At 31.6% G+C, this 21,313-nt stretch overlaps 1 protein-coding gene across 1 annotated transcript in view; it reads left to right on the top strand.

Annotated features, from left to right (window-relative positions):
* LOC114343615 (uncharacterized) overlaps positions 1–21,313 on the top strand; it is a 95,387-nt gene that overhangs the window by 60,893 nt on the left and 13,181 nt on the right. Inside the window, exon 6 of the mRNA XM_050650404.1 lies at positions 13,911–14,560. Coding sequence (XP_050506361.1) covers positions 13,911–14,560 — 650 coding nt within the window. The remainder of the gene's footprint in view (positions 1–13,910; positions 14,561–21,313) is intronic.

The raw sequence follows: 21,313 nt of genomic DNA, 5'->3' as shown, positions 1-21,313 counted from the left end.
GGGTCATTCTAACCAAAAAATGTTCCTACAAGTTTTTTCGTAGGATGCATAGTTTTCGAGATAAACGCGGTTGAACTTTCAAAAAATGGAAAAATTGCAATTTTTGAACCCGAATAACGTTTGAATAAAAAATAAAATAGCAATTCTGCTTACCGCCTTTAAAAGTTTTAGTCAAATTATATCTGTTTTGAATATTTGCATTGCTAAAAATTTATTTTTTGATTGTTAAAAAAAGCTATAAACACATACTGTTTCCCGTGCCTAATACATGCGTTTTAATGCATGCTACTTAGAAATAGCCCCGCTTGCACCTTTACCTCCTCTACGTACTCGTTTGATTTTAAATGAGAAATCATTGAAACATCACTCAAGCACTAGGTGTTTATAGCTTTGTTTTAACAATAAAATAATACATTTTTGGCAATACAAATAATTAAAACCGATATAATTTGACTTGAACTTTCAAATGCGGTAAGCAGAATTGCTATTTTATTTTTCAATCAAAAGTTTTTCGGGTTCAAAAATTCCAATTTTTCGATTTTCTGAAAGTTCAACCGCGTATATCTCGAAAACTATGCATCCTACGAAAAAATTTGTAGGAACATTTTTCGGTTAAAATGGACCAAAAAATACAAAAAAATGTTTTGTTTTGCGAGAAGTCGCTGTTATGTGATTCCTCAACTTCTTGGTTTATAACAATCTTATCGACATCCGGATCAACTGTTACCCAAAAAATTCGTGTTCTACAGGTCAAAATACATAAAAGAAACTTGGGTAAGTCCATCTGAATACAGGAGGCCGTTGTACCCCCCCTGGCGACAGGACTATACATCTGCCCTAAGCTTTTGTAAGTGTTCATTCCACCAGGGTGTGTTTTTCTTTCCTTTCTTTTCTCTCTCTGGACAATTCTCCTGGTAAGAGGCCAGAACAGCTCCGCTCACCGTTTCAACTGCCAGCTCGAGATCTTCCCTATCTCTTATGGTGCCGATTCCTCCCTCGAGAGACTTCTCGAGTGAGCCTCTATATAGCCTTCCCAATCCGTCTCTCTCGGGTTCCTGAATCTTGCCACCATTCGAATCGAAGTAGCTAAATCGAATCGAATGTGCCTATGATCGGAACATGAAGGTTCCTCTGATACATGCCAATTCTTTATAGTATCGTACGTTTTTTCACTGCAAAATGTTACATCTAAGACTTCTCTGCGCGTGGCCGTAACGAAGGTAGGTTTATTTCCTATATTGGCTATTTCTAAACCCATGCTTAAGATGAACTGTAGTAAAGACTCACCTCGACTATTGATGTTCGTACTCCCCCATGCCAGATGGTGGGCATTGGCATCACATCCCAGTATTAGATGAAGGTTCTCCCTTCGACTGTAGGTTATAACGTCCTCTACTATGCCTGGGCGGAAGACCTTCTCTCCAGCGAAGTAGGCAGAACAGACCAACCATCTTTTACTACCTTCCTCGGTGGAAGCGGTTAGAATACCTGTAACAAAGTCTCCGCAGCAAAGATCCGGAATCAGTGTACAGTTTACTTCGTTGCCATATACAATGTGGCATGTAATAAAAAACTAGGTGTTCAATAAGGATTATATATTTTTTTGATATGAATTTGAAATTGTATGTATTGATCATTTTTGTTCAGGGGAACCTCTAGCCACCAATCTGCGAATTCTGTGCACTTGTGTAAACCTGTTTCACATTTAAATTGTGAAAATACATAGTACATATTATATTCAGGAATTGGAATCAATTATAGTATTAAAGAACACTAATGACTAAAATTTTGTCAAATTATAATCAAAATATCGAAAAAATTCAAATTGAAGCATGCTTCTCTCGATACACTCTATAAATGTTTAATGATTTAAAGGCAATATTATTTTTCACATAACATAACTTTCTTCGTAATCTGATATGAATGCCGTACAGGTATTAAAGTAAAATTGAGACTAAATCATTTAAATATATTTTATTGCTGTCGATAAATAATGCTCCATTAAAACTAAACGGCTTTATATTTTTTTATCGTCATTTGATGTTGTTAGCGTTATAAACTGTGTGCCGTACAGGAATGTATGATTTCATAAGGTGATGAAAATTACTTGAAAAATCCTACTGATTTTGGAAATGTGATACTAAATAGTACTATAGTAGCTGGGAAATGAATTATCCAAATAGTAAAATTAAAAAAATAAATAATTTTTTTTTCATCATCAATTTTTCTTGTACGGCCCCTTTTTGTACGGCATTTTCACATAAAGTTTATAAACTTTAATAACCATCTTCTAAAATTTATGCCGTTCAGAAAATAATAATTTTTCACTAGAAAAAATGGCGTTTAATATAGAACACTCAAAATTATGAAATAATTATTTTTTTCGCCAAATAATTTGTACGGCGCTTATGTATTTCATCCTTTTAGATTATAAGTAATACCCTGAAATTGGTGCCGTACTTTTCTAAATAATTTTTTGCAACAGGGGTTGAAATGAGAATATTTACAAAAGGGTTGAAACCGTTTGAGCCAGTGCATTCGTACGGCACAGTAAAATATAACTTTGAAATAGATATATTTACTTAAAATTATGCATGCCGTACAGTTTTCTATAATTTTTTCGTCAGTGAAAATATGGAGAAAATGAAATTTTTTTTACGTTGCAGAACCATTATTTTTGTATGGCATATAGTTTGAATGTCTTATTTTTGTAATATCTTCCTTATGTCTTAATGCCGTCAATTTAAAAATAATTTATTTATCTGGTCCAAAAGTGGAAAATTTGATGCACCACTGTCAACACATGTGCCACTGAAAAGTGACGGCATAGCGCTCAAACGTTCTCTTTTAGGTTCTACTATTTCATTTATAGGCTTTTATGGTGCCTAAAATGATTAGCAATTTTTTCCTACGCGGCTCTTAGTCTATAATATAACGTTGTTTATTTGGCTGTTTCTAGTGAATCTAATTCAACATAATCTTTTCCTATTTCCTGTTTCTTCCATGATGTAGGTTTTTGGGATACCTACCACAGATTGATTCTGGTCTGATAAAAGAAATCCTTCTTTGCAACCAGAAAATTGAGAGAGTCGTTCTCTTCGTTTTATAATTTGATTATTTGCTTAAATCCTATCAAAATCTTTTCAAAAACAAGAAATGATAATTTTTCAAAAAATATTTAGCTGCGGTTATAGTGTTTGATTTATTATTTGGTGTATTTGGAAAGTCATCGTTCTTTCCATTTTAAAAATATAAAATTTATAGTGGCTCAAATTAAAATAAAAGTTTAATGTTGAAGGTGATACATATTAAAAACCAATCAACCCGTATCAATAATAAATCCGATGTCAAATGGTTCACGGAACAACACTGGTACAATTCACAGTTCACTGGTGTTTTATTAAACACTGACAGATAATCCGAGGAAATAAAAAAATATTATGTATTTTAAATTCACGGTAAAGAAATAACAAATATGTATACAGTCGGAAAAATGAAAGATTATCCATGAACGATCATATCAAGCACCTATTTCGTATTTGCTCTCTTTTTCTATAAATAACAAACTAGGAAGATTAATAATCTTAATAATCTATCCCTCTCGTTTGTTATTTATAGAAAAAGACAGCGAATACAAAATAGGTGCTTGATATGATTGTTCATGGGAAATCTATTTTTCCGACTGTATATATTTCATAGATAAGTCTAATGTGTAGTGTACGTAAAACATCCTGTGTTTTGTACCATTAGTTATATCGTTATTTTTATATAGTCTAAAAGGTCTAATAAACTCATTTGCATTGTACACTTCTCCAATAAATTAACGCACCATCTTAAAATTGGTACATTTTTGATGTCTCGAATTTCCTAAACCTGTTATCCGATTTGAGTGATTTTTTTGATATTATAACCTTTTTCATTAAGAATATCGCTGTAATAATGTTGTTGCTGTATGTACCAATCAAACTGTGTTTTTTCTCAAAGTTCGCAAAACCCTGTGGATATATTCTAGCATTTATAAAACACTGAAATTAAAACCCAACATTTAGACCAGTAAGGATCTGCGAAAAAACGTCTATTTTTGGATGTGAGAGGTGGCATTCGGATTTTTGCAGATAAAGTTAGGTGACACCTTCAGTAATAATAATTGACTTATGCTCCTTCTCAAATATGCCCGGAACAATAATAAAAAAATTAAAATATTTAAAAATTTCGAAAAACATCGATTTTTTTCTGCTTTCTTTGCTTATAACTTTAAAACGATTCGATTTGGAACAAAGTCCTAGAGAAATAAAATAAAGATAATTGAATTTTGTATGATATACGACTGGTAAAAAATGTCTTAAGGTATTACCTTTTCTGCAATATAGCAATAAATACAAAATAAGGGGGCAAAATAAGTCTGTTGTTATTCAATATTTTTTAACCACTTTGGTGGCACTTATAATCTTCGTAATTCGCATAGAAAATCCTTATCATATGTACTTAAATCGTCCACCAAATTTCATTAAAATCGACCTTATAGATTTTGCATAATAATTTTGCAATCTAAATGTTTTTAAAAAAGTTCAAATTTTTTAAAATCTTTCTGAACAAAAAGTACACCATTTAGAAGTTGGCTAATTTTTTTACATATAAAGAGGTGCTCTACCTATCTAATACACTTTACAGAATTAAAATCGGATTATTTAAGGGGCCCCAGCAATGTTTTAAATCTATAAACAATTTTTTGGCTTATAAACAAATAGCTTTGTTTAATAATAAAAAAATTAATTTTTAGCAATGCAAATAATTAAAACCGGTATAATTTGACTTAAACTTTCAAATGCTGTCAGCAGAATTGCTATTTTATTTTTTAATCAAACGTTATTCGCGTTCAAAAATTGCAATTTTTCGATTTTTGAAAGTTACACCGCGTTGTATCTCGAAAACTATGCATCCTACGGAAAAACTTCTAAGAACATTTTTTGCTTAGGCCGATGCCTCATTATGCGTTTTGACCGGATGCGTTTCCACCGCATCCAGTCAAAACGCATAGTGTGACAGGTCGCTCCGGTTGCGTTGGAAACGGATGCGTTTTGAGACAGCGGTACGCGCTTACAACTGCACCAGGCTAAACGCATAGTGTGACAGGTCGGTCCGGTTGCGTTGGAAACGGATGCGTTTTTACCGCATCCGGTCAAAATGCATAATGTGGCATCGGCCTTAGAATTACCCAAGAAATACAAAAAAATGTTTTATTTTGCGAAAAATCGATTTTATGTAATTCCTCAAGTTCTTTGTTTATAACAATCTTATCGACATCCGGATCAACTGTTACCCAAAAAATTCGTGTTCTACGGGTCAAAATACATAAAAAAACTTGGGTAAGTCCATCTAAATAAAGGAGCTCGTAGCACCCCCTCCTGGCCACAGCACTAATTTGTTTATAAGCCAAAAAATTGTTTATAACTTTAAAACATTGCTGAGGCTGCTTAAATAATCCGATTTCAATTATGTAAAGTGAGTTAGATAGGTGGAGTACTTCTTTATATGTAAAAAAATTGACAAATCTTTGTATGCTCTAGTTTTTGTTGTGCAAGATTTTAAAAAATTTTAATTTTTTAAAAAAGTTTAGATTGCAAAATTATTATGCAAAATCTAGTAAGTCAATTTTAATGAAATTTGGTGTACGGTTTTAGCACATCACAAAAATTTTCTAAGCGAATTAGGAAGGTTCCAAGTGTAACCTAAGTGATGGAAAATCATTGAATAAGGACAGGCTTGTTTTGCCCCCTTATTTTATATTTATTCCTATTTTGAAGCAAGGGTGATAAATTAAGACATTTTTAACCAATCGCATCTGATAGAAAATTTAATTATCTTTGTTTTATTCCTATAATACTTTGTTCTAAAATGAATAGTTTTTAAGTTATAAGCAAAAAAAGTAGAAAAAAACGAAATTTTTTAATATTTTATTTTTTTTATTAATGTTCCGGGCATATTTGAGAAGGAGCATAAATCAATTATTATTAACGAAGTTATCGCCTAACTTCATCCGCAAAAATCTGAATGCCACCTCTCACATCCACCTAAAAACAGACCTTACTGGTCTAATTAGGTTTTCTTAACATTTCGTTTTTTTATTTATTCGCTTATGTTGGATAATAAAAAAGTTAGGTACTTTAACAACTAGCCATGTTTTTCATCAATATATCCTTATTCTCTGCTTAGTTTTATAAACAAGCCTAAAGTAGGCTATAAATTGACAAATGTCAAATTGATAATAATTTGTTAAATTGTCAAATATCGGTTATGTACCTTTTACTGTTTAAAGAACTGCCACTTAAAGGAACAAAATCTGTCCGTGCTGTTAAAGAAATTCCTCCCCAAACCATTATAGACCCTCCATTAAATAAAAAAATTCTGTATGTTGCACTGGGCATAACGCTCATCTAGTCTCAGATTACTCTTAAACGTCGATCGGAACTATAGAGGCAAAATCTGGATTCATCTGTAAACAGAACGTTTTCCCAGTCGTCATTATTCCAGTTTACGTGTGGTCTGGTCTTTGAATACGCAAGTCATGTTCTATAAGGGGTCTCCTCACGGTATCAATGCTGGGTTGGATATTATGAACCACACTAAGTTCCGTTAAAATATTTCTTGACGTGGTAAATCGTTCTCTTAAAGCGCATAATCTAATAAAACGGTATTGAACGACTGTAGTAACTCGAGGTCTACTTTGTCTGGGACGTCTGATGTAGTCGTTCATTTCTCTAAAGCATTGAACAATACGGGAAATTGATGTATGTGAAACTGCCAACCTCCGACCTATAGCATGGTAGCTAAGTCCTCTATGTAAGGTCACTGCTTGAACACACTCATCGCGGGTCAAATTCCTTGTACCGCGTTCTATTTCCACCAAACAGCAAAAAAATACGGACTTACTGAACCTTTAAATAATAAATTACTAATTTTCACAACAAAACAGACACTTTTTGATTGTTAACAATTTGACACTTATCCAATTGTTAATTTCTCATAGGCTACTTTAGTCCAGTTTATTAAACTAATAGTCCAAGCTCTGGGTGAAAAATAGGTCGATTTCAGGATATAATTCAGGAATTTTTGAAACCTATCAGGTGTTGTAAAGGACGATGCCAGGAATAACTTATACTAAAATGTAACCAAAAATGTTGTGCGGTTTTTTATTTATGACGATTTTCATTTGTTAAATTTGCAATTTTTACAGATTTTTAATTTTGCAGCTTAGGATATTCATTTTAGAGAAAAACTTTTAAATAGAAAATTGTAGTAAATTAAAAAACCTACTTTGAGCTATGGCATGTTTAATTCAGTTAATACGTTATTGAAAAACAGCCTGAGAAAGGTCCAAAAAGGCCGTTTTTTGCAATTGCCTTATTTATTGTAAAAATAACTTTTATGTATTTTTTAAGGCTTTAAAATGAAGATCTTTCAATACTAAACCTAAAAAAAATTTGTAGTGCCCGATTGGTGAAATTGTTGCTTAGATATTATAATTTGTTTATCCCAAGAGGTCAGATGTCCAAGGCTATAACTTTTTGAAAAAAAAAATCGTACATAGTTAATCCAAGATCCACTCTGCTTCTAAAGACTTATATTTTCATATTCTGATATAAATAAATGCGTATAACATTTTTCAATATCTTATTTCGGGTTTGAAAATAAGGGGGCAAATTTCGTTATAAACATTTAGAACTGAAGCCGCCCCTGTACATCCTATGAGTTTCTAGCTTGCAGGTTATTGTTGCTGAAGACAAAATAAAGATTAAAAATCAAATAAAAATTTTCTACGACCAACTGAAGCCGAGATAATTGTTTTTGTTTTCTTAAATCGTAGTGACTTTATTTATAACAATTAAGAAATTATTTCACAGTCATTGACTAAAGAAAGACTTATATTATCTTAAAATAAAAATTATTTTAACCGAAAGTTACATTTAATCATTATAAATTATTTTTAAAGTGTAGTGGAGATTTATTTTCGTTACGAATGTGATTTATTGTGTCGGTTGCCCTTAGCAACGGCTAGCAATTTATAATACATTGAATCAAGGATTTTTGCTTTAAATTTTAAAGCACCGCTTGGATTGACATGAAATTTGGCAAACACATAGATAACATGTTAAAGAATAAAGATGATATTCAGCCTCTGTGTGCTTTTGTCCCGGGGGTGAGTTTCACCCCTTATAAGGGGCGAAAAAATATATGTTTAAAATATGTTCGGAAATGGATAAAACGTCTAATTCTAAGTACCTTTTGTTCTATAACATTTTTTCACCAAGTTAATACCTTTCGAGTTATTTTCGAGTTAATACCTTCATTTTTCAACAACAAAAAAAACACGTTTTTAGGCGGTGTTTGACAAATAACTCAAAAAGTAAGTATTTTATTGAAAAAAAGAATTTTAATAAAAATATAGCAAATTAAAAATTGAAAAAAAATGATGTATGCATGAAATCTCTAGACCCAGTAGAAACAAAGTTCTAGCTAATGAAAAATAGGTTCATATCCGTCAAATTTCAAAAGTGAATTATTTCAACGTGAAATAACCAAAAATCATGCTTTTTAGAGAAAAATCATTACAACTTTTTTAAAGTATAAAAAAGTAAAGTAAAAAAATATGTTCTTAAACAAAGTTTATAGCATCAAAAGTAAGCAAGTTACGCTGAAAATAAAGTTGATCTCTTTTTTTTTGTCAAAAAACTCGGGAAAGTCACCCCCTAATTACCATCTTAAATCAAATTAATCATTACCGCTTCACAAGTTACTTTGCTCATGTATTGTTTATATGATCTGTAAGTATCATCGGTTCAAAGGGCTTATTTAGAAAAAATTGGTTTTAAACTAAATCTGTTTTAATTTTCAAAAAAATGTTTTTTAAAATAACTTAAAATTTATTAGTGTGACCAAAAATCACAAAGAGTAAAAAATGTAGTTTTTGCTGTTATGAATATTTTGGATTTTTTGCGTTTTTTTTGGAAGGCAAAAATTTGTTAAGATATGGCTGTTCTAAATTTGCATACACTCGTGATTATTGACTAGTTCAAGTCCTTTTAACTACAGCCCCTTCAAAAATAAGCACTTTGAAGCGATGAAACTTACAGACATAAACGACACATACACGAGTAAAACAACAGTGAAGTAAAATGGATTAATTTCATTTTTGATGCTAATTAGGGGGACTTTAAAAAGAGATCAACTTTATTTTCAGCGTAACTTGCTTACTTTTGATGCTATAAACTTTTTTAAAAAACAGATATACATATTTTTTTAAACACTTTAAAAAAGTTGTAATGATTTTTCTCCAAAAAGTGCATGATTTTTTGGTTATTTCACTTTGAAATAATTCACTTTGAAATTTGACGGATATGAACCTGTTTTTCATTAGCTAGAACTTTGTTTCTAGTGGGTCTAGAGATTTCATGCATACATCATTTTTTTCAATTTTTAATTTGCTATATTTTTGTTAAAACTCTTCTTTTTTTTTTAATTACTTTCTTGTTACTTTAAGTACTTACTTTTTGAGTTATTTGTCAAAAACCGCCTAAAAACGTGTTTTTTTGTTGTTGAAAAATGAAGGTATTAACTCGAAAATAACTCGAAAGGTATTTGGTGAAAAAATGCTATAGAACAAAAGGTACTTAGAATTAGACGTTTTATCCATTTCCGAACATATTTTAAACATATATTTTTTCACCCCTTATAAGGGGTGAAACTCACCCCCGGGACAAAAGCACACAGAGGCCCAATATCATTTTTATTCTTTAACATGTTATCTATGTGTTTGCCAAATTGCATGTCAATCCAAGCGGTGCTTTAAAATTTAAAGCAAAAACCGTGATTCAATGTATTATAAATTGCTAGCCGTTGCTAAGGGCAACCGACACAATAAATCACATTCGTAACGAAAATAAATCTCCACTACACTTTAAAAATAATTTTTAATTATTAAATGTAACTTTCGGTTAAAATAATTTTTATTTTAAGATAATATAAGTCTTTCTTTAGTCAATGACTGTGAAATAATTTCTTAATTGTTATGAATAAAGTCACTACGATTTAAGAAAACAAAAACAATTATCTCGGCTTCAGTTGGTCGTAGAAAATTTTTATTTGATTTTTAATCTTTATTTTGTCTTCAGCAACAATAACCTGCAAGCTAGAAACTCATAGGATGTACAGGGGCGGCTTCAGTTCTAAATGTTTATAACGAAATTTGCCCCCTTATTTTCAAACCCGAAATAAGATGTTGAAAAATGTTATACGCATTTATTTATATCAGAATATGAAAATATAAGTCTTTAGAAGCAGAGTGGATCTTGGATTAACTCTGTACGATTTTTTTTTTCAAAAAGTTATAGCCTTGGACATCTGACCTCTTGGGATAAACAAATTATAATATCTAAGCAACAATTTCACCAATCGGGCACTACAAATTTTTTTTAGGTTTAGTATTGAAAGATCTTCATTTTAAAGCCTTAAAAAATACATAAAAGTTATTTTTACAATAAATAAGGCAATTGCAAAAAACGGCCCTTTTGGACCTTTCTCAGGCTGTTTTTCAATAACGTATTAACTGAATTAAACATGCCATAGCTCAAATTGTAGGCTTTTTAATTTACTACAATTTTCTATTCAAAAGTTTTCCTCTAAAATAAATATCCTAAGCTGCAAAATTAAAAATCTTTAAAAATTGCAAATTAGCAAATGAAAATCGTCATAAATAAAAAACCGCACAACATTTTTGGTTACATTTTAGTATAAGTTATTCCTGGCATCGTCCTTTACAACACCTGATAGGTTTCAAAAATTCCTGAATTATATCACGTTTTTTCACCCACAGCCTGGGGTATAAGCAGAAAATGAGGATATATTGATGAAAAACATGGCTAGTTCTTAAAGTACCTAACTTTTTTATTATAAAACATAAGCGAATGAATCAAAAAACAAAATGTTAAGAAAACCTGATAGTCCAGGGCGCATCTGTTTTGAGATGGACGTTGACAGTTGACTCAAATTTTTTTGCAGAAATTTCTTGAAAATAACTCAAACAATAATATTTGAAAAAGACTAAGTTTTCACTCTAATGGCATATAACATATCCCACCAGAATGAAATAATATTTGAGTTATCCTCCCTCTCAAAAAGGTCCGGAACATTGTTTAAATAATTAAAATGTCAAGAAATGAAGGAAAGATTCGATTTTTTTCTTCGTTTTTTGATTATAACTCTAAAAGTATTCATTTCCGAGAAAAGTTGTACTGACATAAAAGTTGCGTAATTAAATTTCCTACAATATAGAATTGGTTAAAAATTTAAAAAATAGTCACCCTTCTTGCAAAATAGCAATAATTGCGAAAAAACCATACAAAAACAAGTATTTGCATTTTACGTTTTTCAACCATTTATGCTACACTTATGGCCTTCATATTTTACCCAGAAAAACTTTATAATATAGTAAAACAACACTGTAAATTTCATTAAGATCGGTTTAATAGATTTTGCAAAATTAGTTTTGCAATCCAACTTTCGCAAAAAAAATCATTTTTTTTTTAAATGTTGCAGGACTGAAAATAAAGCAGATAGCAAGTTGAATTTTTTTGCTTATAGAAGTGTACTGTACCTTTCATTTGCAATTTGCAAAATTAAAATCGATTAATTACCACGGCGTCAGGAAATTTTTTCAATAAACATTAATTTTTGGTGCTTCGCGCAGGACACCGGTGTTCGATTCACACAAGTTGATTTCCACCAAAATATCTTCCAATCTTTATCTAATATATTATTTTCTTACTCTATATTTTGTTGCATTTTAATATTTTAATTCCACAAAAATCAAACTAATTTTATTATTGTTTGTGAAATATTGTTTAAACAATTGCATATGTTTAAAAATAATAAACTTTTATTCTCTAAGTTAAAATATACGAACAAAGAAAGTTTTTGCTAAAAAAAGTGTTATTTCAAAAGATAGAGTATGTGTTTTTATTTTGCAATAAACAAATTTATTTATTTATATTGAAATGTAATAAAAATTAAAATGTATCAATAATTATCAAAGGTCATGGGAATGCCCAATCAGATCAAACTATCCGCTGTCCTGCGCGTAGCACCAATAATTAATGTTTATTTAAAAAAATTCCTGACGCCGTGGTAGTTAATCGATTTTAATTTTGCAAATGAAAGTTACAGTACACTTCTATACGCAAAAAAAATTCAACTTGCTATCTGCTTTATTTTTAGTCCTGTAACATTTTGAAAAAATGAATTTTTTTTTGCGAAAGCTGGATTGCAAAATTTATTGAACCGATCTTAATGAAATTTACAGTATTGTTTTAGTGTATCATAAAGTTTTTCTGGGTGAAATATGAAGGTCCTAAGTGTAGCATAAATGGTTGAAAACCGTAAAATGCGAATACTTGTTTTTGTATGTTTTTTTCGCAATTATTGCTATTTTGCAACAAGGGTGACTATTTTTTAAATTTTTAACCAATTCTATATTGTAGGAAATTTAATTACGCAACTTTTATGTCAGTTCAACTTTTCTCGGAAATGAATACTTTTAAGGTAAAACAGTAGCGATCAACAGGTAGCGAAACGCGTTCCAAGATTGCGGCTGTAATTTTGAATATTTTTTCGAGATATTTGGCACACGTATTCGTAATATAATAAAGAATGGCTCTACAGAGCCCAATTTGAAAAATATATTAATATATGGAAATTACTCTGTAATTAAATACAATATTTAAAAAACGAGCCTGTACCGCCATTAAGAAGAACAAAAAAATACACTTTCTTCAAATAAACTTTTTTATCCGATGCCTAGATTTTAGTAGTTCCAAAATGACACAAAATCTAGGCATCGGATAAAAAAGTTTATTTGAAGAAAGTGTAATTTTTTGTTCTTCTTAATGGCGGTACAGGCTCGTTTTTTTAATATTGTATTTAATTACAGAGTAATTTCCACATATTAATATATTTTTCAAATTGGGCTCTGTACCGCCATTCTTTATTATATTAAGAATACGTGTGCCAAATATCTCGAAAAAATATTCAAAATTACAGCCGCAATCTTGGAACGCGTTTTTGCTACCTGTTGATCGCTACTGTTTCCTCTTAAAGTTATAATAAAAAACGAAGAAAAAAATCGAATTTTTCCTTCATTTTTTGACATTTAATTATTTAAACAATGTTCCGGACCTTTGTGAGAGGGAGGATAACTCAAATATTATTATTTGAGATATTTTCAAGCAATTTCTGCAAAAAAATTTGAGTCGCCTCTCAACGTCCAAATGTACTAATAGTTTTACAGGTGCGCCCTGGTCTATGAGGCAATAGTTGAGTTTTAATTTCAGGATTTTATAAATGCTAAAATATTCCACAGGGTGTTGCGAACTTTGAGAAAAAAACACAGTTTGATTGGTCGACCCGGTATACAATGAAAATTTACCTGTTTAGCGACAATATTATTGCAGTGGTATTGTTAAAGATTAAGGCTATAACATATTAAAAATATTACTTAAATCGGACAACCGGTTTAGGAAATTCCAGACATCAAAAATGACATTTTTAAGGTGATGCGTTAATCTATTGGACGCGTGTATAATTAATTGACTAACACTGAGAGACTTCTGAATCTTCCATATATTAAGGATGTTCTTAGCAGTTCGCTAATAAAAAATTCTTGTTTTATCAATTAAATGTCTCATTGACTATACCAGTTTTGTTTGACCTAGGTATATAGTAAATATATTTTTTATTTTTCAAAATTACTTAAATTGCATGATACACTTTATAACTTACGATTACTTTAATAAATAAAAACTTTATTTCACCAAATGACATCAACAGACTGTTCAAATAATACATTTATTGTTCTGCAGAACTGCCATCAAGACCAAACCTCCGACCAGTCTGCGATATTAATGTCAGGAACGATAAGCTCACCAACGATATTGAGTCCCCTACCTCCTTTGACACCAATAAATACTTTAAAGTCATCTGGAGGCCAACCCATTACTCTTCCTCCACCTAAACTTCAAAGAATTCCCAAACCCACTGATTCTGAAAACTCGTCTCATCTACCATCACCCCCGAGATTAAAAACCGAACAAAAATCCTTGGTAGGTTCTATGACCACCTGGCTGCCTCATAACGCCAAACTTATCGAAAATATTCGCCAAGTTAACGAAACGCCAAGCGGTCAGGGCATCCACCGACCCCAATACGTTGAAATTTTAGGGGGTAGAAAGTTCCTCGTCATACCCAAACATAATTTCATGTCTGTATCACCAACGGTAGCTACTTCAGCGGTAACCTCGAGGCCAAATGTAGATCCTATTAACATAGATTCCGCCAGTTTGGGTTCAGATCCTGTATCCGAAATCAAAACCGAACCTGAATCCCCTTCCAAACCAGAAAATTCCCAAACACCAGAAGCTATGGAAGTTGAAGATATTTTCGAAGAAAACATTAGCGCTGATTCCGCTACAGGAGACGGCGAAACTGGAGTTCAACCGGATATTAAGCCAGAGTGAGTGTTTTATTCCATAGACACGCACAATGAAGCTTTTTCCTACAGTTAATTTTGTTTTTTATTGATAAATAGTTAAAAATTATTTTTTTTTTAAATGTGGGACCCTAATTTGTAGTAGTTCAGTAATTCAAAAACATTGTAGTCAGTGACAATGGGGTATGATAATTTAATACTTAACATATCTAGAACTGTTAATTACATATATGTTTTTATTGATAAAGAGTTAAAAACTATTTCGTTTAAAAAATGTGGAACCCTAATATGTAGTCGTTTTTTAACCCAGCAACATTGTAGACAGTGACAATCAGGTATGCTAATTTAATACTTAACATATCTATAATTTAAAATTTAGTCAAAATGTTTGTTTTAGTGGTATAATTAGTACCAGTTAGTTATTGTATCATCTTTTCTATGGGCTAGTTTCAATGTGAGTATGTGTCTCAATATTTTTATTCCCTCGTTTCTTGTCCATAAGGACTTTTATCTTTTTATTTTGTTTTGTCTTTAGTACCAGTTATTGTATCATCTTTTTCTCTGGGTTGGTTTTTAACATTTGTGTCTCAATGTTCTTGTCCTCGTTTCTTGTCCATAAGAACTTTTAACGTTGAACTGTAAATGATTTCTCTTTTATGGTGTTTTCTTGTTAATGAATATGAATTTTGTATACCAAAACGGTGGAATAGTAAATCAAAAAGAAAAAAAAGTGTTGGAAAAATTACTACTCCACATGCAGAAAAAAATAAAATAATATGCCTTGAGAGTATAAATAATGGACAAAATAAATAAATTCGTTAGAGAAGTATGGCCGGTTGAACAGTAAAGCTCCTATAAATAAGGGGACCTGATAAAAAAATGGATAGTTTGATTAAAACGGATTTGAAATTACCAATTCCAATAGCAGAAAAGGTAGAATAGAAAAGAAAAAAATATTAACAGCATGCAAAATAAGAATAGTATCTTAAAATCATAGTAAATAAAAAGCTATGTTTGAATATGAGATAGTAAAGTTGATTGATGATTGCATGTAAAAAGTACTCTCTGTGTCTTTTCGTTTTTGTTTATTTCTTTGCAGTTTTTCTTCAGGTATTTTGTTCACATTCTGGTTAAGATGATTGGGAATAGGGCTTTTCATCGATTGTCATTTGTTTCGAGCTTCTGTCATATGTCTATAATATTAATATACACAGATTATATATGACAGAAGCTCGAAACAAATGACTGTTGTTGAAAAGCCCTATAAATAAAACTCTCGCTTATGTATAAAACGGAGTGTTTGCCTTACCTTCTGTATCATGTTGTTTACTTACCTCTTTACCATATATCTGCATAGAGGTGCAAATCGATCTTACTGAAAGAAATTATTTTCTGTTTATACATATTATAGATCCATTGTAAGATAAAATCAAAAATATGATCTCTCTGATCGTGTATTATTCTTATATCTAATGTATTGTTTTTAGAAAGTATAATGCAAATAACTGTAGAAAAAACTTCTTGTGTGATGTACAGTCTTAATTTGTTTTGAAAATAAATATTGTAAATTAAAGAATACTAAATCAAACATTTATGTCAACTGCATACATTTTATATTTCAGATCTTATTCATTTATCCGCCTCCCATTCCCATCTATTATTTTTTACCCCGGTATTTGATGCGTAAACTATTTTCCAATACACTGAAATTATTTTATTTGCAATAGTTTGTTAATAATGCTTACTTTTCAGATTCTAAAATTTTGCAATTAAAAATTTTTCGTTTTCAGCAATCATACCATTTGATACATATAAAAGACATATACCTATTTACTTTAAAACAATTCACTCAAATAGCGATGCAAGAGAAAAAATACGTTGCATTTTTTGACCTAGAAAAAGCCTTCGATAAAGTATTATGCACACTGGAACAGGGGAAGTTTTAATTGTGGAACAGGTTACAGGTTTCGAATGTCAGACTACAAAAATGTCCCATATATTTTGTCGGACAGAACTTCCAATTGATTCGTTACCCTTTCATTAAACTCTCATACAAAAATCAGACTGCTATTTACCACCAATATAATTCCTGTCATTGGACATGTGATATGTGTCGGACTTATTAAAATGCTAAACATATTATTTGTCGGACAAACATTTTTTCTTATATAGTATAGTATAGTTGATCCAAAAGATGGCATAACCCAGACATCCAAAGTGAAAGTTATCCTTCAACACCAAATTGCTCTATACAGTGCTAGTCAAAAGTCCGTACCCCCCTCTTATCTTTTGAACGATTATACCTATAATAGTGAAATTTGGAGGGAGGAAATAAACGGACGTAAGCTTCTTAACTAGTCATGACAGGTGACGTAATAGTGACAGATGACGTTACAGAGCCACTGTGACCGATAATTTTAAATGGGACCTTATGGCAAGTGATACCTCGTTTGAAAGGTATTCAAAATACCTATTCAGTCATACTAATTTTTTTGGGTTTAAGTTGATTTTGATTTTGGTGAATAAATTAAATAAATATAATATTGTAGTTTCGCATTTAATTAATAAAAATTCAAATGTCCGCCTATGGTTTTTTGTCAAAAAAGTTGACGTTTTTCAATTCTCTAGTAGTTTTTACGACAACATCAACCTTTTTGACAAGTAATCATAGGCGGAATTTAGAATTTTTATTAATTAAATGCGAAACTACAATTTTATATTATTTCATTTATTCATCAAAATTAGCTAAAACTCAAACAAAATTAGTATGTCTGAGTAGGTATTTTCAATACCTTTCAAACGATGTATCGCTTGTCATAAGGTCCCTTTTAAAATTATCTGTCACAGTGGCGCTGTAAAGTCATCTGTCACTATTGCGTCACCTGTCATGACTAGTTAAGAAGCTTACGTCCGTTTATTTCCTCCCTCCAAATTTCACTATTATAGGTATAACCGTTCAAAAGATACGAGGGGGGTACGGACTTTTGACTAGCACTGTATGGTCCACACCGTGTCCAGAAAAAAGTCACACCATTTTGAGCGTCGGGTTTGGGGGGGAGGGGGGAGAAATCGGTAAATTCGTAGTTTTTTAAGTTTTCGACAATATTTCTAAAACTATGCGGTTTAGCATGAACAACCCTCTATACAAAATTGTTCTACATTAAATTTGAAATAAACAAGGCCCTATGCATAATCTTTCTAAAATGAATTGTTCCAAAGTTACGGAGGTAGTATAGTATAACTGGTGCAAAAAAAGGCCTAACCCAAACATCCAAAGTAAAAGTTTTCCTCCAACACCAAAATATTCTATATGGTCCACGTATTGTTCAGTAAAAAGTTACACCATTTTGAGCGTCCGGTTTGGGAGGGAGATGGGAGAGAAGATGGTAAATTAGTAGTTTTTTTACGTTTTTCATCAATATTTCTAAAACTATGCTTTAGAGTAAACAATGTTATATAGGAAAATGTTTTACATGAAATTTAAAACAAAAAGTGTTCTATACATAATTGTTATAAAATCAACGGCTCCAGAGTTACGGAGGGTGAAAAGTCGAGGTTTTCGATACTTTTTATATTTTTTGGGCAATATTTATAATATAACTATACGAAAAGCCCAGACATCCAAAGTGAAAGTTATCCTCTAACACCAAATTGTTCTATATGGTCCACATGATGTTCAGAAAAAAGTCACACCATTTTTAGCGTCGGGTTGGGGGGGGGGGGGAGAAATCGGTAAATATAAAAAGTATCTAAAACCTCCACTTTTCACCCTCCGTAACTCTGGAACCGTTGATTTTATAACAATTATGTATAGAGCATTTTTTGTTTTAAATTTTATGTAGAACATTTTTCTATAGAACATTCCTTACGCTAAAGCATAGTTTTAGAAATATTGACGAAAAACGTAAAAAAAACTACTAATTTACCGACTTCTCCCCCCCCCCCCCAAACCGGACGCTCAAAATGGTGTAATACTGAACAATATGTGGACCATGTAGAACAATTTAGTGTTGAAGGAAAACTTTTACTTTGGATGTCTGGGCTAGGCCTTTTTTTGGACCAATTATACTATACTACCTCCGTAACTTTTCAACCGTTCATTTTAGAAGGGTTATGCATAGGGCCTTTTTTATTTCAAATTTAATGTAGAACAATTTTGTGTAGAGGGTTGTTCATGCTAAACCGCTTATGACGAAAAACGTAAAAAACTACGAAATTGCAGATTTCTCCCCCCTCTCCCCCCAAACCCGACGCTCAAAATGGTGTGACTTTTTTCTGAACATTATGTGGACCATATAGAACAATTTGGTGTTGGAGGATAACTTTCACTTTGGATGTCTGGGTTTGGGTCTAACTATACCATACTAATATTATATAAAGTTTGCTATTGAATAAACTTAAAACCAACCTGCTAGTTTTCATAATAATAAACTTGTCAGGGTGACAAGTTCCACAGTTAAAATCACGTTCCACAATTAAATCTTCCCCTGTTCCAGTGTTCCCACACATCAAAGTTTGTCCGATTAGGATTAGACACTGTTAGCTATTAACAAATTTTCAGTGTGCTATTAATGAAATTTTTTTGGTACGCTGCATCCAGGCCTAGATCTGTTGCTAATTGCAAAACACTGAATAAGAACTTCAGAATAATTTGAAAATATGGAAATATTACTGAAAACGGAATGAAGATTAATATCAACAAAACCATAGGTTATGCTAATAGGAGAAACACGAGAAGAACTTAATACAGAAACTGAAAGAACAAAAATAGAACAAGTTGAAAGTTTTACATACTTAGGAGTAATAATAGAAGAAACAGCATCTCTAGAAGCAGAAATCAATAGTAGAGTAGAGAAAATGCTACAACTGTATCACACAAATTCACTGTATATAAAACTGTGTTTGAACAAAAAATTCATATGCAGAATAGAAATATGACGGAATATAAAAATGAAAGTTTTCAAAGAAGTTTATAGATGTGTTCTGGAAAATGGAAAGAATAAGGCACACAGATATAAGGAACGAACCGAAAATACAATCCACATCGGAGTTTATGGAACAGAGGCAGCTGAGTTGGCGCGATCATTTACACCGGATGAAAGATACCATACCACAGAGTGTGAAAAGCAAAAATATTGAAAAACAAAAAAGTGAAAGACCAAGGCAGGCATGGGATGAAGTAATCGGAAAGATATTGGAGAGAAGAGGAGTGACATCGACAGACGCAAAGATGTTGACAAGTAACAGCAAAATATGGAAGAAATTAAACTTTACACCATTATAATAATATGGTAGAAAGATTTTTGATTATGTTTATTAAGAAGCGAGAAACAGTTTAGGCCCTAAGACACTCGTATATATAATATAGTATATACAGGGTGGGCCATTAGTGAGAGGAAGTCCAATTACTTGTTTGTCGTAAGAGATACGAAAAATAGTTATTTAGATAAAAGTTGGGGCACAGATACGACCATAATGGAACTCCACAATTCTACAGGGTGTGAATGTTGCTACGAAATTAACAAAAAAAAAACGTAATTATCTTTTAACTACCTCGTATAATATTACAAAAACCTATATTTTAAGAAACGAGACATCGAGGAGAATTCAAAAATGTAAAAATATACAGAGTGTTTCATTAAAAAAAAGAAGTTTGTGCCACCCTGTCAATACGGGAGGCCCTGAATATTTGAAAGTATTTTTAAAATATGGTTCAATCTGTGTCCCAACTTTTATCTACGTAACTTTTTTTCGTATCTCTTATGACACACGAGTAATTGGGTTTCCTCGCACTAATGCCCCACCCTGTATACGAGATTAGTTTATTTCGTGTTCCTGAGTTTTCTTACGTCAGGTTAACTATATCCTTAAAAATGAACCCAACAATGTATTTGTACATATTTTGATCATATTATTGTATTTACAAATTATGCATCAGTACAACATAACTATTTATAAAACATATATGTATGTATATAGAACTATCAACTCCAAAATTGTTTATATTCTATAAAATATATATTTTATATACAGTGATGAGCGCGCTGATAACCGGCAAAATAGCACAAAAGATGGAAAACGTATTAAGTTGTGAGATAAAAAGAAATGAAACTAGTCGAGCTGGGAAACTTAGCGATATTAACCTAGAAATTTACATTATATTGATTGTTTCCCACCTTTACACGTATCACACGAGTTTGGCAACTACCACTGTCACAGTGACAGTTTTAGTTGACATACTGCTCTGATACGTGTAAAGGTGGGAAACAATCAATATAATGTAAATTTATAGGTTAATATCGCTAAACTTTCCAGCTCGACTAGTTTCATTTCTTTTTATCTCACAAATTAATACATTTTCCATCTTTTGTTCTATTTTGCCGGTTATTAGCGCGTTCATCACTGTATACACTTGAGAGCACTAATAATCGACTCACTTGCTGAATTGTACCGGGTGTCCCAATAAGAATGGCTCTCGGCCATATCTCAGAAACCGTTTATAGTAGAGCTTTGAAATAAAAAATTTTATAACAAAAGTTGCCTCAGGAAAAGCCTGGAAATTATTTTCATAATTGTGGGTCCACCGCTAGAGGGCGTAATTGAATATCAAAAATAAAAAAATCTAAATTTTACAAAATTTTCCTAATGAAGGGGCACTGGGAATCCGATTATTGTATTCTTCATCAAATTCTGCGCATATTTGATTTAACAAGTCTAACTCTACCTTTGCAAATAAGAGGTGGGGGTGAGTGGGAACCTTGTTATGAAAAACTGGCT

This window comes from Diabrotica virgifera, chromosome 5 (genome assembly GCF_917563875.1).
Source record: "Diabrotica virgifera virgifera chromosome 5, PGI_DIABVI_V3a".
Lineage (NCBI taxonomy): Eukaryota > Metazoa > Arthropoda > Insecta > Coleoptera > Chrysomelidae > Diabrotica > Diabrotica virgifera.
This window is presented reverse-complemented; position numbering and strand designations above follow the sequence as displayed.